The sequence below is a fragment of the Danio aesculapii genome, chromosome 9 (assembly GCF_903798145.1).
Source record: "Danio aesculapii chromosome 9, fDanAes4.1, whole genome shotgun sequence".
Taxonomy (NCBI): Eukaryota; Metazoa; Chordata; class Actinopteri; order Cypriniformes; family Danionidae; genus Danio; species Danio aesculapii.
In genome coordinates, this window is record NC_079443.1 from 33,175,204 (window position 1) to 33,195,634 (window position 20,431).

At 38.3% G+C, this 20,431-nt stretch overlaps 2 protein-coding genes across 14 annotated transcripts in view; one reads left to right on the plus strand and one right to left on the minus strand.

The window, feature by feature from the left end:
• Positions 1–10,899, plus strand: part of pikfyve (phosphoinositide kinase, FYVE finger containing) — a 30,853-nt gene extending 19,954 nt beyond the window's left edge. For all 11 annotated transcript variants that reach the window (XM_056465474.1, XM_056465479.1, XM_056465477.1 and 8 more), the window contains 21 exons: positions 718–818; positions 1,263–1,334; positions 1,499–1,670; positions 1,747–1,925; positions 2,006–2,119; positions 2,200–2,308; positions 2,404–2,558; positions 2,643–2,739; positions 4,672–4,732; positions 4,814–4,954; positions 5,051–5,171; positions 5,504–5,599; positions 6,507–6,590; positions 6,798–6,892; positions 7,008–7,067; positions 7,220–7,396; positions 7,480–7,583; positions 9,723–9,851; positions 9,948–10,209; positions 10,290–10,364; positions 10,453–10,899. In XM_056465474.1, coding sequence (XP_056321449.1) covers positions 718–818; positions 1,263–1,334; positions 1,499–1,670; positions 1,747–1,925; positions 2,006–2,119; positions 2,200–2,308; positions 2,404–2,558; positions 2,643–2,739; positions 4,672–4,732; positions 4,814–4,954; positions 5,051–5,171; positions 5,504–5,599; positions 6,507–6,590; positions 6,798–6,892; positions 7,008–7,067; positions 7,220–7,396; positions 7,480–7,583; positions 9,723–9,851; positions 9,948–10,209; positions 10,290–10,364; positions 10,453–10,568 — 2,520 coding nt within the window. In that variant the 3' untranslated portion in view covers positions 10,569–10,899. The remainder of the gene's footprint in view (positions 1–717; positions 819–1,262; positions 1,335–1,498; positions 1,671–1,746; positions 1,926–2,005; positions 2,120–2,199; positions 2,309–2,403; positions 2,559–2,642; positions 2,740–4,671; positions 4,733–4,813; positions 4,955–5,050; positions 5,172–5,503; positions 5,600–6,506; positions 6,591–6,797; positions 6,893–7,007; positions 7,068–7,219; positions 7,397–7,479; positions 7,584–9,722; positions 9,852–9,947; positions 10,210–10,289; positions 10,365–10,452) is intronic.
• A 2,097-nt stretch (positions 10,900–12,996) lies between these two features.
• ankrd44 (ankyrin repeat domain 44) overlaps positions 12,997–20,431 on the minus strand; it is a 59,154-nt gene continuing 51,719 nt past the window's right edge. For 2 of the 3 annotated variants that reach the window (XM_056465487.1, XM_056465486.1), the window contains exons 26-28: positions 19,866–19,945; positions 17,623–17,714; positions 12,997–17,291 (exon numbers count right to left, since the gene is read on the minus strand). In XM_056465487.1, coding sequence (XP_056321462.1) covers positions 17,047–17,291; positions 17,623–17,714; positions 19,866–19,945 — 417 coding nt within the window. In that variant the 3' untranslated portion in view covers positions 12,997–17,046. The remainder of the gene's footprint in view (positions 17,292–17,622; positions 17,715–19,865; positions 19,946–20,431) is intronic. The other variant, XM_056465488.1, reaches the window with a different exon arrangement.

The following is a 20,431-nucleotide window of genomic DNA, read 5'->3' on the forward strand; positions in this document are numbered from 1 at the left end:
TCCCAGTTACATTCAGAGAATAGATTTTAAAGTATTATTACTTGACTATAAATCACTAAATGGCCTAGGACCTCAATACAATACAGATATGCTCACTGAATGCAAAGCTAACAGATCACTCAGATCATTAGGATCAAGTAAATTAGAAATTCCAAGAGCTTATTCAAAGCAGGGTAAATCTGCCTTCAGCTATTATGCTCCCCGCTGCTGGAATCAGCTTCCAATAATGATCAGATGTGCTCCAACATTAGGCAGGTTCAAATCAAGACTGAAAACACATCTGTTTAGCTGTGCCTTTACTGAATCAGCACTGTGCTATGTCCAACAGATCGCACTATTAAGCCTTTCTTTTCCTTTTCAATCTTTTATAACCTGTTTAACACATTTTAATCTGTTTGTCATTTTTAATTCTTTTAATCATTTTATTTTCTTGTTTATGTAAAGCACTTTAAATTACCATTATGTATGAAATATGCTATATAAATAAACATGCCTTGCCTATTTACATTCTGATCAGCATGAGGCACTGTTCATTATCAATATACACAACAGGACCTGAAATCTTCCAGTGTAGAACTCTGATTTCTATGGTTTACTTTTGTCATTAAATGTTAAACATGGGTTGCAAATAGCATTCTTTAACATAGTTGCATGCAAAACTTACCATCTGTTTATTGAAATACTTTTTTACTACAATTAATTGTTTTTATGTTTCAGTTGGACTGTTTAAATCCAATCAACCATCAGAGGCTCTGTGTGCTGTTCAGTAGCTCTTCAGCACAGTCTAATAATGCCCCAAACCCCTGCGTCAGTCCCTGGTAAAGTCCCATTACATTTGCATGACCATCATATTTAATGGCATCACTTTATTTAAATGGTCCCTTTAATGCATTTTGTAGAATTTAAGTTACACTGCATCTACATGCCAACTAATTTTCAGTAGATTATAAGTAGACTGCTAAATTGGGCTTGGTGTAAGTTGACATGTACTTGCAAAGTTTCTTATAGTCTGTTAAATGTTTGTTGAAGGAGCAGTATCAACAGATATTAAGCAGACAGTCTACATATACTAAAATGAGAAGTGGCATGCAGTTACAATAAAACTTTTAGTCAACAAAATGTGCAATAGGGACCATCAAAATAACGTCTTAACTGTTTAATTAACATGACAGATTGATACTAATGACTATATCCTAAATATGCAAACAAAAAAGCTCATTTTTATTAATATGATTATTATTACTTGCTATGTTTATTTACAGGATTGTTACAATGGAGTTTTATGGAAAGAATGACTTGACTCTTGGTGTGTTTCTGGAGAGATACTGTTTTAGGTGACGTATTATACCAATTTAGATATTAAGATAGTTTCCCTTTTCCAAGAAAATGTGCATAAAGTCAATTCTTGATAGTTTCTGGTATTACAGGAATTTGCTCTTGATTTGTCATCATAATATATGTGATTCATTATGATTTTTTTTTATGTGTGTGATTTCAGACCATCTTACCAGTGCCCCAGCATGTACTGTGAGACCCCCATGGTTCACCACATCCGGCGCTTTGTGCACGGTAAAGGCTGCGTCCAGATTGTACTAAAAGAGCTGGACTCGCCTGTACCTGGATATCAGCACACAATCCTCAACTACTCATGGTGCCGTATCTGCAAACAGGTAAAAGCGTTTGGATTGGAAACAGAACAAGATTAAAAAACACTGTATGACTTATGTGATACCTGTTTCGTTTCAGGTGACTCCCGTGGTCCCTTTGTCTAATGACTCTTGGTCCATGTCCTTCGCCAAGTACCTTGAGCTCCGTTTCTATGGTCATCAGTACACCCGTCGGGCTAACGCTGAACCTTGTGGCCACTCTATCCATAAAGATTATCACCAGTACTTCTCCTACAACCAGATGGTGGCATCCTTCAGGTCTGCATCTATATTAATATAATTTGTTTGAATATGCAGGATGTATTCTGAATGTATTCCTGATCTTCTGTCATCTGTAGCTACATCCCAGTGAGGCTGCTAGAGATTTGTCTGCCTCCACCGAAGATCATCATCAGGAACCAGGGGCCATCGAAATCCAGCTTGCAGCAGGATCTGAAAGACTTCTCCCAGAAGTAAAATATCCTGCTGCATATTCTCTCATCTAGTTCCTCCAGATGCCAGCTAAATTTATAGATTGTCTATTGTTTTGTAGGGTGGCTCAGGTGTACTTGGCTATAGATGACCGTCTTACCTCCTTAAAAACGGACACATTCAGCAAGACCAGGGAGGAAAAAATGGAGGACATGTTTGCACAGAAAGATGTAATATTCTTTACAGGACTTTATCTGTGTAAACATGTTTAATCCAAAGCATTGCCCAGTTTCCAGTTACTTAAAACTTTTTTTTTCTGTCTTAGATGGAGGAATCAGAGCTTCGGGGCTGGATAGAGAAGTTACAAATGCGTCTGCAGACTAGCGTGATTGACTCTTCACAACAACTACAGGCTGTTCTGGAGTCAGTGGTGGTCAAAAAACAGGGCTTGTGTGAAACCCTGCAGTCTTGGAACAACAGGTGAGAACTGGATTCATACAGCCATAAGAATGAAGGCAGTAGAGGCAGTCTCATAACAGCAGAACTGTTTTTTATCATCTTCAGACTTCAAGAACTGTTCCAGCAAGAGAAAGGCAGAAAGCGTCTATCTGTTCCTCCCAGCCCTGGCAGACACAGACAAGCTACAACAGATGAGAGCAAGGTCAGTAATTTCAGCAAATATAGTTATTATTAAGTTTCTTATTATTTAATTTGGGCGGCACGGTAGCTCAGTGGTTAGCACTGTCGACTCACAGCAAGAAAGTCGCTGGTTTGAGTCCTAGCTCAGTCAGTTGACGTTTCTGTGTGGAGTTTGCATGTTTTCCTTGTGTTCTCAAAGGTTTCCTTCGTGTGATACGGTTTCCCCCACAGTCCCAAGACATGTGCTATAGGTGAACTGCATGAATTAAACTAGCCGTAGTGTATGAATGCATGTGTGAGTGAGACAGTGTATGGGTGTTTCCCAGTACTGTTTTGCAGCTGGAAGGTATCCGTTGCATAAAACATATGCCGGAATAGTTGGCGATTCATTCCGCTGTGGCGACCCCTGATAAATAAGGGACTAAGTTGAAGAAAACTGAATGAATGTATGAATGATTATTAAATTTTAGCATAGTATATTCTTTTCTGAGATTTTCCATCTCTAAATTCCTCACCTGCAATAAAAAAACATAAATGTAGATGCTGGAGACCAGGAGTGTGTTTTAGAAAACCATCGTTAGCCACCTAAGGTCGCAAGTTCCATTGTTACAAACATAGTTGATTTGGTGTTTCCCAAATCCATCGTTCCAATGAACATTTGCAAACTGAGTCGCAAACTTGTATGCTTGCAACTACACCTCTGGAGCTGTAGTTAGAAACATAGTTCCTGGCTGTGTTCTATTCCCAGTTATCTACCCTATGCCCTATTTGTTCTAACATTTAAACTTGGAATTATTTTTTTAAAAAGCCTTACAATCATCTCTCTTTGGTGTAATTTGCTTTCAAAGTATTACTTTAAAAACATTGATGTCATTTTGAACACAGCCGTGGCTCATGACTAAAGCTATAGATGACGTATTATTTAAAAGCGGAATTTGTTATGTCTCCAAAGCATGTGAAAAAAAAAACATAGCGTATGTTAATGTTTTTAATTAATAGTAGGTTATTTATTAAGTATCTGTACTGTATATGACATGGGCCTGTTGGTTAGAACATTTCTGCTGGGCTTTCATGTGTCAAATTGTAAAAGTAGACTTTATAAATATAGACTATATAAATATTTATTTATATGATTTATATATGAGAGAAGTATAAGATTTTGGGTGACGCGGTGACGCAGTAGGTAGTGCTGTCGTCTCACAGGAAGAAGGTCGCTAGTTCGATACTCGGCTGGGCCAGTTGGCGTTTCTGAGTGGAGTTTGCATGTTCTCCCCGCATTCGCGTGGCTTTCCTCCTGGTGCTCTGGTTTCCCCACTGTCCAAAGACATGTGGTACAAGTGAATTTGGTAAGCTTAATTATCCGTAGTGTATGTTTGTGAATGAGTGTGTATGGATGTTTCCCAGAGATGGGTTGCAGCTGGAAGGGCATCCGTTGCGTAAAACATATGCTGGATAAGTTGCCGGTTTATTCCGCTGTGGCGACCCTGGATTAATAAAGGGACTAAGCCGAAAATAAAATGAATGAATGAATATTGAATTTTCTTTTAAATGCGTGTGCGTGTAAAACAATGTAATTTGCACAAAGAAATTATGGGGTTCTTCTTGAAAGAAGTTGTTACTCCACCTCGTTTAGAGCATCATTATGGGCGTTTTACGTTATACCTAACATGGTTCCAATAATGGATCTACGACAGAGAAGCTACGGGTATTGGGAAACTATTGTCACTACATAGTTCTTTTCCCAAATGATGCATCGTACAATGATAGTTCAGCCACGAGTTATGTCATTGTTTGGAAAAAGCACCCCAGATTAGCTTGTTATTGGAGCTCTAGTTGCCCTATCCTGATCTATCTGCAGTGGGTTTGAGAGAGAGATCCATAAACCATTGTGTGCATAAGATGGTCACCTAAAATAAAAACCTTACTACATATATTTTATGGTTTTTATTGTTAGACTAGTGCTTTGGAGTCTTCTCCTCGTAACCCTTCCCCAGTGGTCCCAAATGGAGACAAAGGTGAGTTCACAGACCCTTTTAAATATTGAAATAGCTGGACTTGATTGTTGCGCACAATAGACTCACAGCCTTTTCTCACAGAGGACCGTCATCTCAATACATTTCCATCAAGTTCAGGGTCCTCGTCATTATTACAGTTACCATCTCCGGCTGAACAACCATCAGATGTCATTACAAGCGGACCATCTTTCCCCGATCAGGACTCTGTTAGCAATCCAGAGGGTGACTTTCCTTTGGACTCTTTCTTATGTTTAAAATCAGAAATAATGATGCAACATGACCTCCCTCTTTATCTCTATACTTCTTTTTTCTGTTTAGACATGTTTGATGGACACTTGCTTGGTTCCAATGACAGTCAGGTAAAGGAAAAGTCCACCATGAAAACAATCCTGGCCAACCTGTTACCTGGAAACAGCTACAATCCCATACCTTTTCCTTTGTAAGTACTGATATAATGGGTACTTAAGAGAAATCCAATCGTTTTCTTTGTCAAGGCCCGGGTATACTTCCTTTACCACATTTCATACTTTCTTACACACAGACGTGTGAGCTTACATTATATATTCAGCCACAAATGAGCGAGTTTAACACATGAACAGTAGTATGTTGTAGACTAGTTTTGTTTCTGCATTTGCTGTAGTAATTTGAGAGGTATGCAGACAGTATGTGCAGACGTACACAGACACTCCCGATGATATAATGTGGTTGGACAAAGTATACTTTGGGCTTGGAACTAATCAAGGTCTTTCTTTTCTTTTCTTGTTGTGTTAGTGACCCGGACAAGCACTATCTGATGTATGAGCATGAGAGAGTTCCTATAGCCGTGTGTGAGAGAGAGCCCAGCTCTATCATTGCCTTTGCACTCAGGTATAGCTTGTGCATGTAACATAAAAAAATGACATCTGGATGTTTTTTTTTTAGTATTTTCTTATGTTTAAATGTTTATGAATTATGATATATGCTTTTACTCTGGTTAAACTAATTATTTAGTTTTGCTTTCTTGTATTTTTTTTTGTGTTTTGTTTTTCAAAGGAACTATTCAACTAAACAGGTGATTTTGCAAAGATTTTCGTAAACGTTGAGGCTGATTTATACTTTCGCCTGGAACTACGTCAAATCATTATCATTCAAGATTTTTAAACTAATTATTTTTATACATTATTTTAATGATTATAAAGATTTTTTAACCATTCAAGATTTTTTTGATTCAAACTTTGATGGATCACTTGCTTTTGTTCATATCTCGGACAGTTCTACCTATTATAGTTTATTAAAATATGAATAACAGAACATGAGTTGCTCTGCAAATATATTTTTTATTATGGAAAGAATAAAAGCAAAAAAGTACACTTACTAAAAAATACTATTATTTAGCCCACTCCACAATTCATACATTACTGTCTGGCTCGTTTTAGTTCTCTACTTATATGCTAAAAAGGCAATAATGGTCTAACAGTCCTGACCATTATCACCAATAAAGCCTACTCACTATTTCATCACCCTCAAGTGGTTTCAAACTTTTATTTGTTTCTTTCTTCTGTTTATCACAAAATATATTTTGAAGAATGCTGAAAACCTGTAAGAAGAAAGAAACTAATTTTCTTTTTTTCAGTTTTGGGTGAACTATCCCTTTAATCTTGTAAACTAGATCATATGCGTCATACATATTTAACATACAGTATAGCCCAGCTACCACTGCAGTATGTTGTTACACTCTGATTGTTTCCTTAAGTTTCTAGAACATCATTCTAATGGTTTTATTTCCATTCTCAAGCTGCAAAGAGTATAAAACTGCCCTTGAAGATCTTACAAAGACAACAGCAAAAACTGGAGGTGATGACACAGCTCAGGCCATCAGGTACAACAAACAATCATTACAATTATTGGCTGTATTTATTCTCTCTCTCTCTCTCTCTCTCTCTCTCTCTCTCTCTCTCTCTCTCTCTCTCTCTCTCTCTCTATATATATATATATATATATATATATATATATATATATATATATAGATATATAGATATATTTTGCTAAAACAGCCTGCTGGCTTTGTATTTTTTGCTGTCTATAGTGCTGGAGAAAGCAGAGTAAAGAACAGTCCAGCCAAACCCAGTGACAACAGCATGTCACAGCTGAGCCGCAGCAGCGTTGATGCTGATCCACTCAGTAAACCTAATCTAACTATCTAACAAATACTAGCTGCTAACAAATACTATTCAGAAATTGCTCTCTGAGATAGAATTGCTTATGAGACTAAATATTTTTGGGATCTCTTTTGCAGAGGAGCCTGAAAGTGCAGACAAACAGAAGAAGCAGACAGGGAACCCACACATTGAGCTGCGTAAGTATCAGTGTCAAATGGTAGGCTGAAGCATGAGTTACATTCAGGTCAATATAATAGACCCTCTGATATTACGTAATTATGGCTCAACAAACTAATCAATGAATGCTTTCAAAGACTTAAGCTGTGATAAATAAGCTGTTTAATTGCAGAGTTCTCTGATGCAAATGCTAAGTTCTACTGCCGAATCTACTATGCGGAAGAGTTCCATAAGATGCGGGAAGAGATCATGGAGAGCACAGAAGATGATTTTGTGAGATCTCTTTCACACTGTGTCAACTGGCAGGCGCGTGGTGGGAAATCTGGCGCAGTTTTCTATGCCACTGAAGGTGGGAACTGGTCTTGGGGATCTAAAAACAGATTCTGTCAGGTTGTTGGATTTCTTTATGCTGAATCAGCTGTTTTTTAACAGATGATCGGTTTATTCTGAAGCAGATGCCCAGATTAGAGGTCCAGTCCTTTTTAGACTTTGCACCCCACTACTTTACGTACATCACAGGAGCAGTTCACCTAAAGGTAAGCTTTGACCACTTAAACAAACTATTTTAACTTCAGAAGAATTAAGAAATCACCTGTAATATTTAGTGCCAACTAGGGCTGTGCGATTAAGCGAAATCGAATCGCAATCGTGATTTGAAACGTTGCGATTAGCTAATCGCAAGTGGCTGCAATATGAAATATATGAATATATTATTTAATTTCCCCCACCCAGAGTAAATGCGTGACTGTCTTACTAGTCAGTTGAGTGAGCACACTTTCGTTCTTCCCAATTAGAATTGCGCAACCGAACTATGCGGAACACCCACAATAAAACAAACAAACAGCAAAGCGTGAATGAGTGACAAGTGCGGGATGATGACATTTGCTACTTCTGAAGCATTAACAGACAAATTAATATAAAAGAAAAACAGTACATCGATAATATGGGAATATTTTGGTTTCAAAGTCACAGACACCGAACAAAAACAGGTCATTTTTATTTGCGTTTACCGTTTGCTCTAGAAATAAATGAGTGTTTCATTTCTGAATATTTACAAACAAATTTGAATAAATGTTTAAGTAAGTTAGTATCTTTTTTGTTCCGTTTTTAACTAACACTCACTGCATTTTAGCAGTAAGAAGCTACTGATTGTACAGATTATTGAGCTGCAGCTTGACTACAAAATTAAATCGCAAATCAAATTGAAATTGCAATATCTAAAAACAATCGCAATTAGATATTTTCCCCAAATCACACAGCCCTAGTGCAAACAAATTAAAAATTATCATTTTCTGAAGAAAAAAAAGACAGTATTTTATCTGAAATTTGGAAGAAATGTTGTCAGACCTTTGTAGAAAAAAAAGAATTTTTTACACTGACACATACCCAGTAAACCTAGTAAGTCTTTTATGCTGAGTTCACGCTGCATGAGTTTAGCCTTGATTTTCTCTATCGACAGGGTTTGTGAAATCGCAGACAAATGTCTGAAATCTGAGGAAAATTGATGCTCATTCACACGAGCGATAATCACAAAGTGTGAATTATCAAAGATGCAATCTGCCGACGTGTCACCAACGCACATGAAATATTTGGCATGCTACTGTAAATATCTGGACCTTTCAAAACGGACTGATTCAAATCATGTTGTGTAAAATGAATTCTAACTGAAAATACATTAGTGATGATCTACAGCCAATAAGAGAGCAGGATATTGCAGCTGGGAGTTCGGGGAGGAGTTTAAAACCACATTCTCAGAATAAATAAGCTTTAAAATAATATTACAGGAACATTTGCTCGGCCAGCTGCAGCAACAGCGCATTGCAAAATAATTTATCCTTGTTCCCTGCAACACCCTAACCGTTTCCTCCTCCATAATCATTTTTTTTTTTTTTTGCCATTTCACTTCAAATCAGTGCACAGAGCATTTGAATAGCAAACCTATGCAGGCTACCATTTTCAGTCTTGTGAATGATCTTGAGTTATTTCCTCATCACTTATCCTCATCACGTGCGTCTGCAATTGTTTCTATTGTAGTCATGCAGAGTGAACAAAGCAGCAACTGAATGCTTCCCCTAGAGCTGGGGTCCCCAAACTCAGTCCTGGAGGGCTGGTGTCCTGCATGTCTTAGGCCACGTTTACACTGTCAGGTCTTGATGCCAAATTCCGATTTGTGGCCTCTATCGGATTTTTTTGCCTGTCTGTTTACACGTTTTTTTATTGTGACCCATATCCGATTCATGTGTTTACACTTGCCATACAATTTACAATGTTGTGCATGCACAAAGGCGGGTTTTAGCATCTGCGCCACACTAGCCACGATGGAAGAAATTGTCTTGCTATTAGCTCTGGGAAATATGCGAAGCTCCCCCAACTTTAAAATGAGTTTGAGGCGGAGGAGGAGGGAAAGAGCCGTCATCGCAGCTTGCGCCTATGGTTTATATGGTGTCCAAGTTTGAGCTAAACTATGTAGGACAGCGGCCCTCCAGGACCGAGTTTGGGCACACCTGCCCTAGAGAGTCATGCAGTGTAAAAACAACAATGATCTGAGAAATGGTAGTGTGAACTCTGCATTAGAAAACAGAATTGTAGTCTCCTAATTTGATCCATAGTTATATATAGGAATTGCTTTGCTATACCTTTGTACGAGGCAACATGTTCTTGCATCTGTGTAACAGCGACCCACAGCACTTGCTAAGATTCTGGGAGTGTACCGCATCGGCTACAAGAACTCCCAGAACAACACAGAGAAGAAACTGGACCTGCTTGTGATGGAAAACCTTTTCTATGGACGAAAGATGGCACAGGTACTGGAGCTTATAACTGATGTTTCAGAAAAATGTGCTTTATAAAATAATAAACTTTACGCTACTTACTTACAATGTTCTCTGGGGTTTGTGCAGGTGTTTGACCTGAAGGGATCGCTGAGAAACAGGAATGTGAAGACGGACCAGGGAAAGGAGAGCTGTGAGGTGGTGCTCCTAGATGAGAACCTGCTCAAACTGGTGCATGACAATCCCCTTTATATTCGCTCGCACTGCAAGGCCATCCTGCGTGCCGCCATCCACAGCGACGCACTTTTCCTGTCCAGCCACCTCATCATTGATTACTCTCTGCTGGTGGGCCGAGACGATTCCACAGATGAGCTTGTTGTGGGGATCATAGGTGAGAAATTATTGAGTCATTTTAAAATTCACTTTGGACTTTTCTTTTAGTGGTTGTTAAAACTCTTGTTTGTTTTGAAGATTATATCCGGACTTTCACTTGGGATAAAAAGCTGGAGATGGTGGTCAAATCTACTGGGATTCTTGGAGGTCAAGGTACTGTTGTGTCATCAATACTTATGATATTGTCAGACATTTTACCAATTCTTTAAACTCATGTATCATCCTCTTTCCTTCCTGACAGGTAAAATGCCCACAGTGGTTTCACCAGAGCTGTATCGAACACGTTTCTGTGAGGCCATGGATAAATACTTCCTCATGGTCCCTGATCACTGGAGTGGACTTGGGCTCAACTGCTGATGGGTGTAAAGAAGGGAATGTTACTTTTGCAAAGGGATGTGCTGCTCTCTCATGAACTCTGCAGAGATTTAAAGGAAAAAATAATGAACCCTTATCTGAGACAATATCTGCAGCTGGAAAAACTCAACCCCTCTTTTTATGCTGTGTACAAATTGACCAAAACTGATGTGCCAAGACCCTGTTCCAGAAAACCTACTGAAGAGACTGAACTGAAATGGCATAACCTTTAGAACCGTGATATGCAGTAGTGTTTCTTTATAACCTATTAACTGTGGATGATGTAAAAGTTTATAACTGTACAGAGATATGTAATTAAAGGTTATTAATATTGGTCATTGGTTTCATTCATTTGAGATGTAATGTCTGGTCAGTTTTATATTTTTCTATGCTGGTGTGAGCGCACAAACTGAAAACATACTACACAACAGTACAGAGTTGAGTTCTTTGCATTTCATCTTTCTTAAATGGTTAAAAAAAGGACATTTTTCAATCTTTTAGATGCCAATGAGATGCATTCTCATGCAAGGGATCCCCATCCTAAAATAAGTAATTCATTCCCTAAGTTAGGCATTATAAATTTTTTGCACTACACACTCAACTGTCTAATGTACTAGGTTTTGTCAGTCATCATTGGGGTCTGAAAGCCTCACCCCTCTATAATGCAATGAAGTGCATCATCCTGGAATTTTAAGTGCACTTTTTCTTTTTTGTGAATACACTATTTGATCATTTATAATCAGACTAAAATATACCTGAACAAACGATATATGTCAATGTATATCAATGTATCAAAGTATGAGAAAAACAAACAATCCAGCACACTTTCAATACTTCCATTAGGTAAATGAAAAGTTTCGAAATGCAATTTATACAGAGAGGGGGGGGGGGGTTTCAATTTTTTTCAGTAGTAGTTTGGTAATACATGCTTCAGTGAATCAAACTTTGAATGTCTTTAAATGACATCTAAGTTATTAATAAAATGTATACACTTTCAGTATTTTGAGGGATACTGTAACTGTAGGTCTAACTACAAATGTTCCTTTTTAGGCTACATGCAGATAAAAACATCTATTTCACAAGAAATGTGTTTTGTGGATAATTAAGGTGTTTATTGGTGCTCTAGAACTGCCAGTTTCAGACTGTTGAACGATATTTTTCCTCCTTTATATATTCATTCATTTATTCGTTCATTTTCTTTTCGGCTAAGTACTCTTATTAATCTGAGGTGCTGAGCAACCTTGTTGCTGTGAGGCGATTGTGCTACCCACTGCGCTGTCATATTTTTATATTATTTATTAATATTTAAGATATAGATCAGAGAAAGCTATTTCTATTAAAGGGTCCCATACATATTGTTTTGATGGCCTTCAGAGGGGATCAAACATTAATAACCCCCCTGTAATTCGCACTGTTTATAGCCTACTTCGATTGAATAAAATAGAGCACAAATGTGCAAATTGGGAGCACACATATAGATTCTTGTATAAAGACCCCATTTATAAAGTAATAAAGTGATACATTTTATATTTTAAAAAAATTATTCAATTGTAGAAAAGGTCATTTTTAGTCATTTGCTTTGTAGACAACCTGTATTGAGTTGTTTGTATTAATTTAAAGGCTCAATTTCACAGCGGTGACAAACAGTGCAAACCTTTAGAGCGGCAAACAATTACATATACCTCATTGTCGCCGATGAACGCGATGTTAGTGCAGCTTGCAGAAGTCCCAAGATGTCGAAGTCCTCAGGAGGGGGTAAGTATGGCGACCGTAATTTAAAAAACTATTTAAAAACGCTTTGCGGTTAGAATAAGCACTCGTCGAGCTAAAGGCCAAAAAAGAACCGCCAACATGGCGCCTGTGCGATGTATGAGCAAAAGGGTCCGTTCATTTTTGGTCCACCATGATTTTACATTTTGCATAAATATTTTGACCGTTTTTTGTACAAATATCTAAAAATACTTCGTCAATTCATCAGTGGCACTTTATGGTTTAAAATGTAAGTACTGCACGTTCGCGCTCGAAGTCGACCACACCCCACCACCCCTTTTTTTCACTGCGGTTCAATTTACCATTGACTGTTTGCTGCATTGCAACATTTAGTAATTTTTATTTTTTCCATTGTACACATACCTATAACCATATGCCTTTCTTATTTTATTAATAAAATATTGAATAGATTTATTTCTCTTGAGAAAGTCATTTATCATCTGACATTTGTATTTAATTCCTCCTTAAACCATTTAGATTGTGTGTGTGTGTGTGTGTGCGTGTGTGTGTGTGTGTGTGTGTGTGTGTGTGTGTGTGTGTGTGTGTCTGTTGATGAAACTGATCTCCATAAAATACCAATAAACACAATATTCCCCAGCAGGAAAGGCAGCTTTTCATAATTGGATTTTCAAAATGGCAAAATAATACAGACTCTGTTAAATTCTGTTAAAGCATTTTATATAATATTCATACAATTTATATAAAAGAAACTTGACAAAGAACCTTGAACATCAGAATGGAGAAAACCGCATGATCTAGATTGTCACACTTTTCAAAGCTTTTTTTTCTGTTATAATACTGTTGGACTTCTTTCTTCTCATTCCTCCACTCACGATCCATCAAATTTATGAAAGAAAACCATGTGCTTTTGTTATAGGACAGTTGTGTGCAATATTTGCTCTGGTGGTGGTGATGATGATGTACATGAACCGATATGTACAAAGATTATTTTCTATTGTAAATCACACACTCATAGGCACAAGCACCAGGACATGGTCAAATAAGAAAACATTGGCTTACAGGTGTGAACTCATTCATTACACTCTAATACACGCAAACACATTGATGTTATCTAACATACTCTGAAAATGCAGAACAAGGCACTGGACACAGTGGAGAAACTGGCACATGGTGGACAAAGGCAAACATACAAACGGTTTTGATTTTAATCTTAAATTTGCTTTGGAATGAGTCTGTCTGGCAAGACTTTAATGTTGGCTGAAAAGTCCTTACATTATGAAGCAAATATATTCCAAATTGAAACTCCCTCGCTGCCCACAACCCCCAAAAATCATGTTTAGAAATAAAGGAAAAAGTGCAAATAATTAAATGAACTTTAAAAGGAAAACAATAAAAAGACAATTCAGGATTCAGTGTTTAATGAATACTACATACTGTTATTATTTACTCGTCTCGTCTTGCTTTGTTTATGGACAACTGGAGGAATTATGATATTTTCTAACTTTGTTTTATGCAATAATATTTTAATCCTGTTTTAATCAAATATATGAACTTATGTTTGTGTGCTTAACCTCATATAACCTTGCTCCATAACAGCTGTGGCTCTGTGTGACTAATAACCGAGAAGTTAACTTGTTATCAGTAAAATGTTACAATTCTTTTTTATTTAGGTTACACTGCATTCTTCATCTAACACGGATAGGAGGGTGCAGGCTCACTCTCTCTTGTGCGTTCTTTTATGTGTGTGCGTGTAACTTTGTCTGTGCAGATCATTTGTTCTGCTTGACAACTGATGATTCGGCTGATCTGGATGGAGGATCTTTCTTACTGAGGAGCCCCCTTGCTTTTCTCTGCCACCCAGGGCCCTGTATGCTTTATCCATTTGATTCATTAAATTAATTTACACTTAATTGAATCCTCTGACTGATCTTTGAACCTGGGGGACTAGGGGAAGGTCTAACACAACAAAAGAAGTATTTCAAAGCCAAGAGTAGTCTGTGAGGCCCAGACTGAAACTGAAGTTATTATTCACTGATAAACTTCCCTCCTGTGAGCTGTGACTTCTCTAACTAGACCAAGCCAGTTTAAAATGGTTTTCTTAACTTTAAGAAACACCACTTTTTTTGTAAATAGTCTCATTTTACAACTCCCCAAAAGTTAAACAGTTGAGTTTTACCATTTTTTAATCCATTCACTGAACTCCAGGTGTGGCGGGAGCAGTTTTAGCTTAGCTTGCTTACCATAAGTCATTGAATCAGATTAGAACATTAGCATCTGACTCTTCTGTAGTTACATTGTGTACTAAGACTGACAGAAAAGGAAAAGTTACTATTTTCGAGGTCAATATTGATAGTAACTATACTCTTATTCTGGTGTAATAATCAAGGAACTTTCATTTTTACTATACCACGGCTGCAGCAGTGCTAATGCTATTATGCAGCATCTGAAAATAGAACCTACCTAGGTAACTAGTCAAAAGTACTGTGTAATATCTTTGCACCTACTCCTTGATTGTTATTATATCAGATTTTATAGTCCATAATTTAATTAAACAAGCTTAATTTAGTTTACATTTAATTCTTGACTTCAAAATGTCATCCTGCTTAAATGTCAGGATTTTTTTAGACAAAGTTTCCAAAACACTCCTCGAGACTTGTATTACAGTATGTGCTTCTATTTTGAGGTATTTCTTTGTCATTTTTGGAGACATGGTCACTATGAACTGTCTTTGTATAGAAAAGAGCCACATTAGGGCTCTTCAGAAAGTCTGCTTCTGTTCCAGCATTTGGAGCAACATGAGTAAATAATAACAGGATTTTAATTCATGGGATAAACATTTTCTATAAATAAGTGCATACAATTGAAGTACCGTAATTATCTAAATGTTAATAAATATCAGTACAGACTTGAGAACATCCTGGTTCACATAACATGCCATGACCTCATTAGCATCTAAAATTCAACATGAGTAGAAGAAGTATTATTAAACACTGTGTCTATATCTGAAAAGGAACAAACCATTCTCCAAAAGTATCAGACCATCAAGACAAAGGAATCTAGTTGTTTTTTTGGAAAAATATTACAGAATAAAAATGATATTTTTTCATATATATAATATATATGTGAAAATGCAATGTGTAAAGCACAACTAATGTACTTGCATTGTATTCTCATCACATTACACTGGGTTTAACTTGGGTAGTACTTGCAGTTGAATTTGGCTTAAGGCTGGAATACACTATATGACTTTTCAAAATCGGAAACCAATATTAAAACCTAGCCATCACACATCGCTAGAGGACGTGTTCACATTTGGGATGTTTGGTTTGATTTAAGAAAACTCTAAATTTGATAGTGTGGTTCATATGTAAATGATGCCGTCCGAACCTTGATGTGCAACCAAACAAGCAGACAGAGACCATTGAAATAAGGGGGATCTCCATTCGCTTCAAAACAAACTCTGGTGTAGTATTACTGACATACGAACATATCTAGCCGATTGAATGTTATCACTAGATTGAATGGGCGTTATCAGTAGTTAGTTATCTGTTGATAGGTTATGGGCCAGTAGGGGCCTTCTGCGCCTACTGGTAGTCTCAGAAGGCTGTTATCATCCATGCACATGGTTAATCAGCTATAGACCACATATGGCTGCGGCAGGACGCTAACAAGATTTATATCATTTATTAAATTTCCCATTAATTGTGTTTTATTAACGTCTACCCCTCCTCCAACCCTAAAACCAACCATCACGGTGATGTAAAAACAGATCTGGATGTGGAGTCTTCTCTATTAGTATAGCTGATTAACCATGAGAAATATTTATATTATTTATTCAATTTCCCATTAATTGTATTTTATTAACGTCTACCCCTACCATCACAGTAATGTAAAAACAGATCTGTACCTGGAGTCTTCTCTATTAGTATAGTTGATTAACCATGTTGATGGATGATAACAGCCTTCTAAGCCAACCAGTAGGCACAGAAGGCCCCTACTAGCCCATATCTATCAGCTGATAACGCCCATTCAACTGAGTGATAACATTCGAAGCGGGTGACATATCAGACATCCAAATAAACCAAAAACAAGACATGCTGTTGTTTGGTTTAGTTAGTACATACCAAACGAACCAACTGTGAACAACAACCTAATCCACTGAGGATATTTTTTTTTATCTTCAAACTAGATGAAATCTTACTCTAGAGATATTTAGATTAGCCTGTAGGCTGCTTCTGACTTTCAGGAACTAGTCTCAGACTCATTAAATGGGGCAGAAATCTGAGTTTTAGCCACATCATGTATTCCAGCTCAACTCTTGCTTGCAAATAAATACTAAGTGCAGTTAGTAACAGTGACACCAATTCCCCTGTTGGCCCAAAAAAAGTAAATTCTTGATTCCTGATTGGTCCCAGAGTGACATCATCAGTAAAATGAGCGTAACCTTACCTTGTTTTTCAACAGGGTTCAAGACACACTGCTCCGCACTTTGCATCTTCGTACTCCAAGTCAGTCAACATTTGGCAATCTCAATCGTACTGCGTTAAAATGATTAAAATGGCTTTTGAAAATTCTCTTGTGCAAACGAGTGTGGCTGAACCGAACGTACCAGGTGTGCCATGTCACGTGTCATAATCTCTCCTTACAGAGACTGTGCTCCCTAATCAAAAATCTGTACAACTTCTGTAAGGTTCATCATGACAAGATGTGCAGTGAAAACTATGACGAGCGCCTCTAGAAGGAGCCGGGGTCAAAAAGTCTCTGAGTCCGAGTCGTTTTCGGTGGTCGTGCCCTCACTGGAGGGGCCGGAGGGATCCCTTGGACTGCGGGGGCCTTGGGGACTCTTGGCCTGGTGGGGCAAAGATTTCAGCAGGGTGCCTGGGGAGGGAGCTCCGGAGCTGCAAGGGGAGCAGAAAGGCATCATGGTAGCCAGAATGAGAGCCAGGCAGTCAGCCACTTCCCTGCTGGGAGCGCAAGCCAGAGCAGGGGTGAGACCTGCGGGGAAAGACAGCCAAAGGGCAAGAGAGACAGGGAAAGGGACAGGAAAGCAGAAAGAGGTGAAGGGAGAGACGGGGCAGTGGAACAAAAGGACAGTGGTGAAGGGGTCATGGACGAAAGCAGCATTCCATTAGTGCCTTGCTCAACGGGCAGCCAGGCAAACACATAGTAAGGGGGCATGACACAGTCAAAGCTTTGAAATACAGCCACTGGTTTGGCAAAAGGACACTAAGAGCTATGCAGCTAACAAAAGAAAACACAGATGCACAAACACAGCAATCTACAGGTGAGCCAAACGTGCTGAGATTGTAGTTTCAGGAAGACGCACCATTCTCATCTAGCACTTGAACACTGGCCCCGCGAGAGAGCAGATCCTGCACTGTCTGCTTCATCCCACTGCGAGCAGCCAAGTGGAGAGGGCTGAGGAAGAACAAAAAAGAAGCCAGCATCAGTGGGCTATGAGCACGGTCATTTGTTGGTATTTGACAAGCCACACCAGGCATTTCTGGTAAAATTATGGTTCCTGTTTTAAGCCAAATATCAAACTCCCTGATTTTTCCCTGAATTTCACTGAATAAATAGGTAATGAAAGTAAAAATAGGCAGCATGTTGTGCTTATAATAATCATAAAATATTAATTTTGCAGGTTAAAATATGTTTTAGCTTGAATAACATTTTGCATGAGGGCAGAGTGTGTATGCATGAGTGGGTTTCCTCCGGGTGCTCCGGTTTCCCCCACAAGGCCAAAGACATGCGCAATAGATGAATTGGGTAAGCTAACATGTCCGTAGTGAATGTGTGTGAATGGAAGTGTATGGGTGTTTCCCATTGATGGGTTGCAGCTGGAAGGGCATACACTGCGTAAAACATATGTTGTGTGGCTGTGAAGTGCTCCCTCTCTCATATTTGACAGCTCAATTGTAGTTTTACAAACATTACATTTAGCTTTTGTCATCACTTGTCAACACCTTTAAAGTGGACTTTTTGAAGCCAAAAATAGAGCTGATAAATAGCATAAACAACACTAGGAACAGTGCATTTTTTTAATGGAAACTATAATTCATAGCAACAAACAAAAAAATCCCTGATATTCCATGTCTTGGACAAAAAAAATTAATAACTTTGAATGTCTGGAACAGGCCTTTTAAAATTTGATGCTATATTGAAATACACTCAACGGCCATTTTATTAGGTACACCTGTCCAACTGCTTGTTAACATACATTTCTAATCAGTCAATCACATGGCAGCAACTTAATGCATTTAGGCACGTAGACATGGTCAAGACGATCTGCTGCAGTTCAAACTGAGCATCAGAATGGGGAAGAAAGGTGATTTAAATGACTTTGAACGTGGCATGGTTGTTGGTGCCAGACGGGCTGGTCTGAGTATTTCAGAAACTGCTGATCTAGTGGGATTTTCACGCACAACCATCTCTGGGGTTTACAGGGAATGGTCCGAAAGAGAGAAAATATCCAGTGAGCGGCAGTTCTGTAGCCGCAAATGCCTTGCTGATGATGCCAGAGGTCAGAGGAGAATGGCCAAACTGGTTCAGGCTGATAGACAGGCACAACACCAGGTATGCAGAAGAGCAACTCTGAGGCTACAATACGCACAGGCTCACCAAAATTGGACAATAGAAGATTGTAAAAACGATGCCTGGTCTGATGAGTCTCGATTTCTACTGCGACGTTCGGATGGTAGGGTCAGAATTTGACATCAACAACATGAAAGCATGGGTCCTTTCTGCCTTGTATCAAAGGTTCAGGCTGGTAGTGGTTGTGTAATGGTGTGGGGGATATTTTCTTGGCACACTTTTGGGCCCATTAGTACCAATTGTCAATGCCACAGCCAACCCGAGTATCGTTGCTGACCATGTCTATCCCTTTTTGGACCACAGTGTACCCATCTTCTGATGGCTACTTCCAGCAGGATAACGTGCCATGCCATAAAGTGCGAATCATCTCAGACTGGTTTTTTGAACATGACAATGAGTTCACTGTACTCAAATGGCCTCCAGTCACAAGACATCAATCCAATAGAGCACCTTTGTAAAGTGTTGGAATGAGAGATTTGCATCATGGATGTGCAGCCGACAAATCTGCAGCAACTGCATGATGCTATCATGTCAATATGGACCAAAATCTCTGAGGAATATTTCCAGTACCTGTTGAATCTATGGCACAAAGGATTAAGGGAGTTCTAAAGGCAAAAGGGGGTCCAACCCGATACTAGTAAGGTGTACCTAATAAAGTGGCCGGTTAGTGTATATACTCGCTGCTTTCCACAACTGATCCAGACAAACTCCAGTTGAGAAGTTATTTGCTGTGTCTTTAAATTTCTATTACATTTATTGTCTTTTTGAGTGTACACAGATTGGCACCAACTCTAACTCCCAGCTGTTCAAAATCCTTTCTAGCCCTGATGCAGCACTATGTTTCACATCCAGTGCTATTAAGAATGTTCCATGCATATGATCAATTGCTTCTAAAATAATATAGAAGTGCATGGTTTAAGGAGGAAGAGTCTGGCAAAAGCATAAAGGTAAATGATATGGTGGAGGGGAACTCACGTTTGCAGTGCACTGTTTGTTGCTACAAGGGCAGAGTCTGGAAGTTTTCCAAGAAGGAGCAATGCACATTCCTCCATTCCCTAGACACAAAAAAAAAATCTTTAGAAGACCTCGAGTAATGGATTAATAAAACACATAATTTAAAAAGTCTGTTTGCAGTGTTAGTTTTCACATGTGATCTGTTTATATTATTATTATTATTATTATTATTTTAAAAGGCATAAATTCATAATATGTATACATGCTATATAGATCGTACTTTTCTAATGGCTGTGATGTAAGTTTAAATTCAAATGTAGTACCTATGTGAGTAATTTTCAATTTCAGGCACAGCTTAAAAGTGCTGTATGAAAGTTTTTGACTCTTCTAAAGCACAAAAATACCATTTGCTGAAATTTTAGAAACATGCCAAGTGAACATTCTTGTTCATCTGAAAAACAATGCTGAAGTCCGATATTCTGCTTTGAAATGTGTTTTAAATGCCAGAACGCTGTCTTTGTTTTGGTAATTTTAACCCACTTACAGCCAGTTTAGCCACCTATGTTTCAGCACCACGGGTTGCTTTG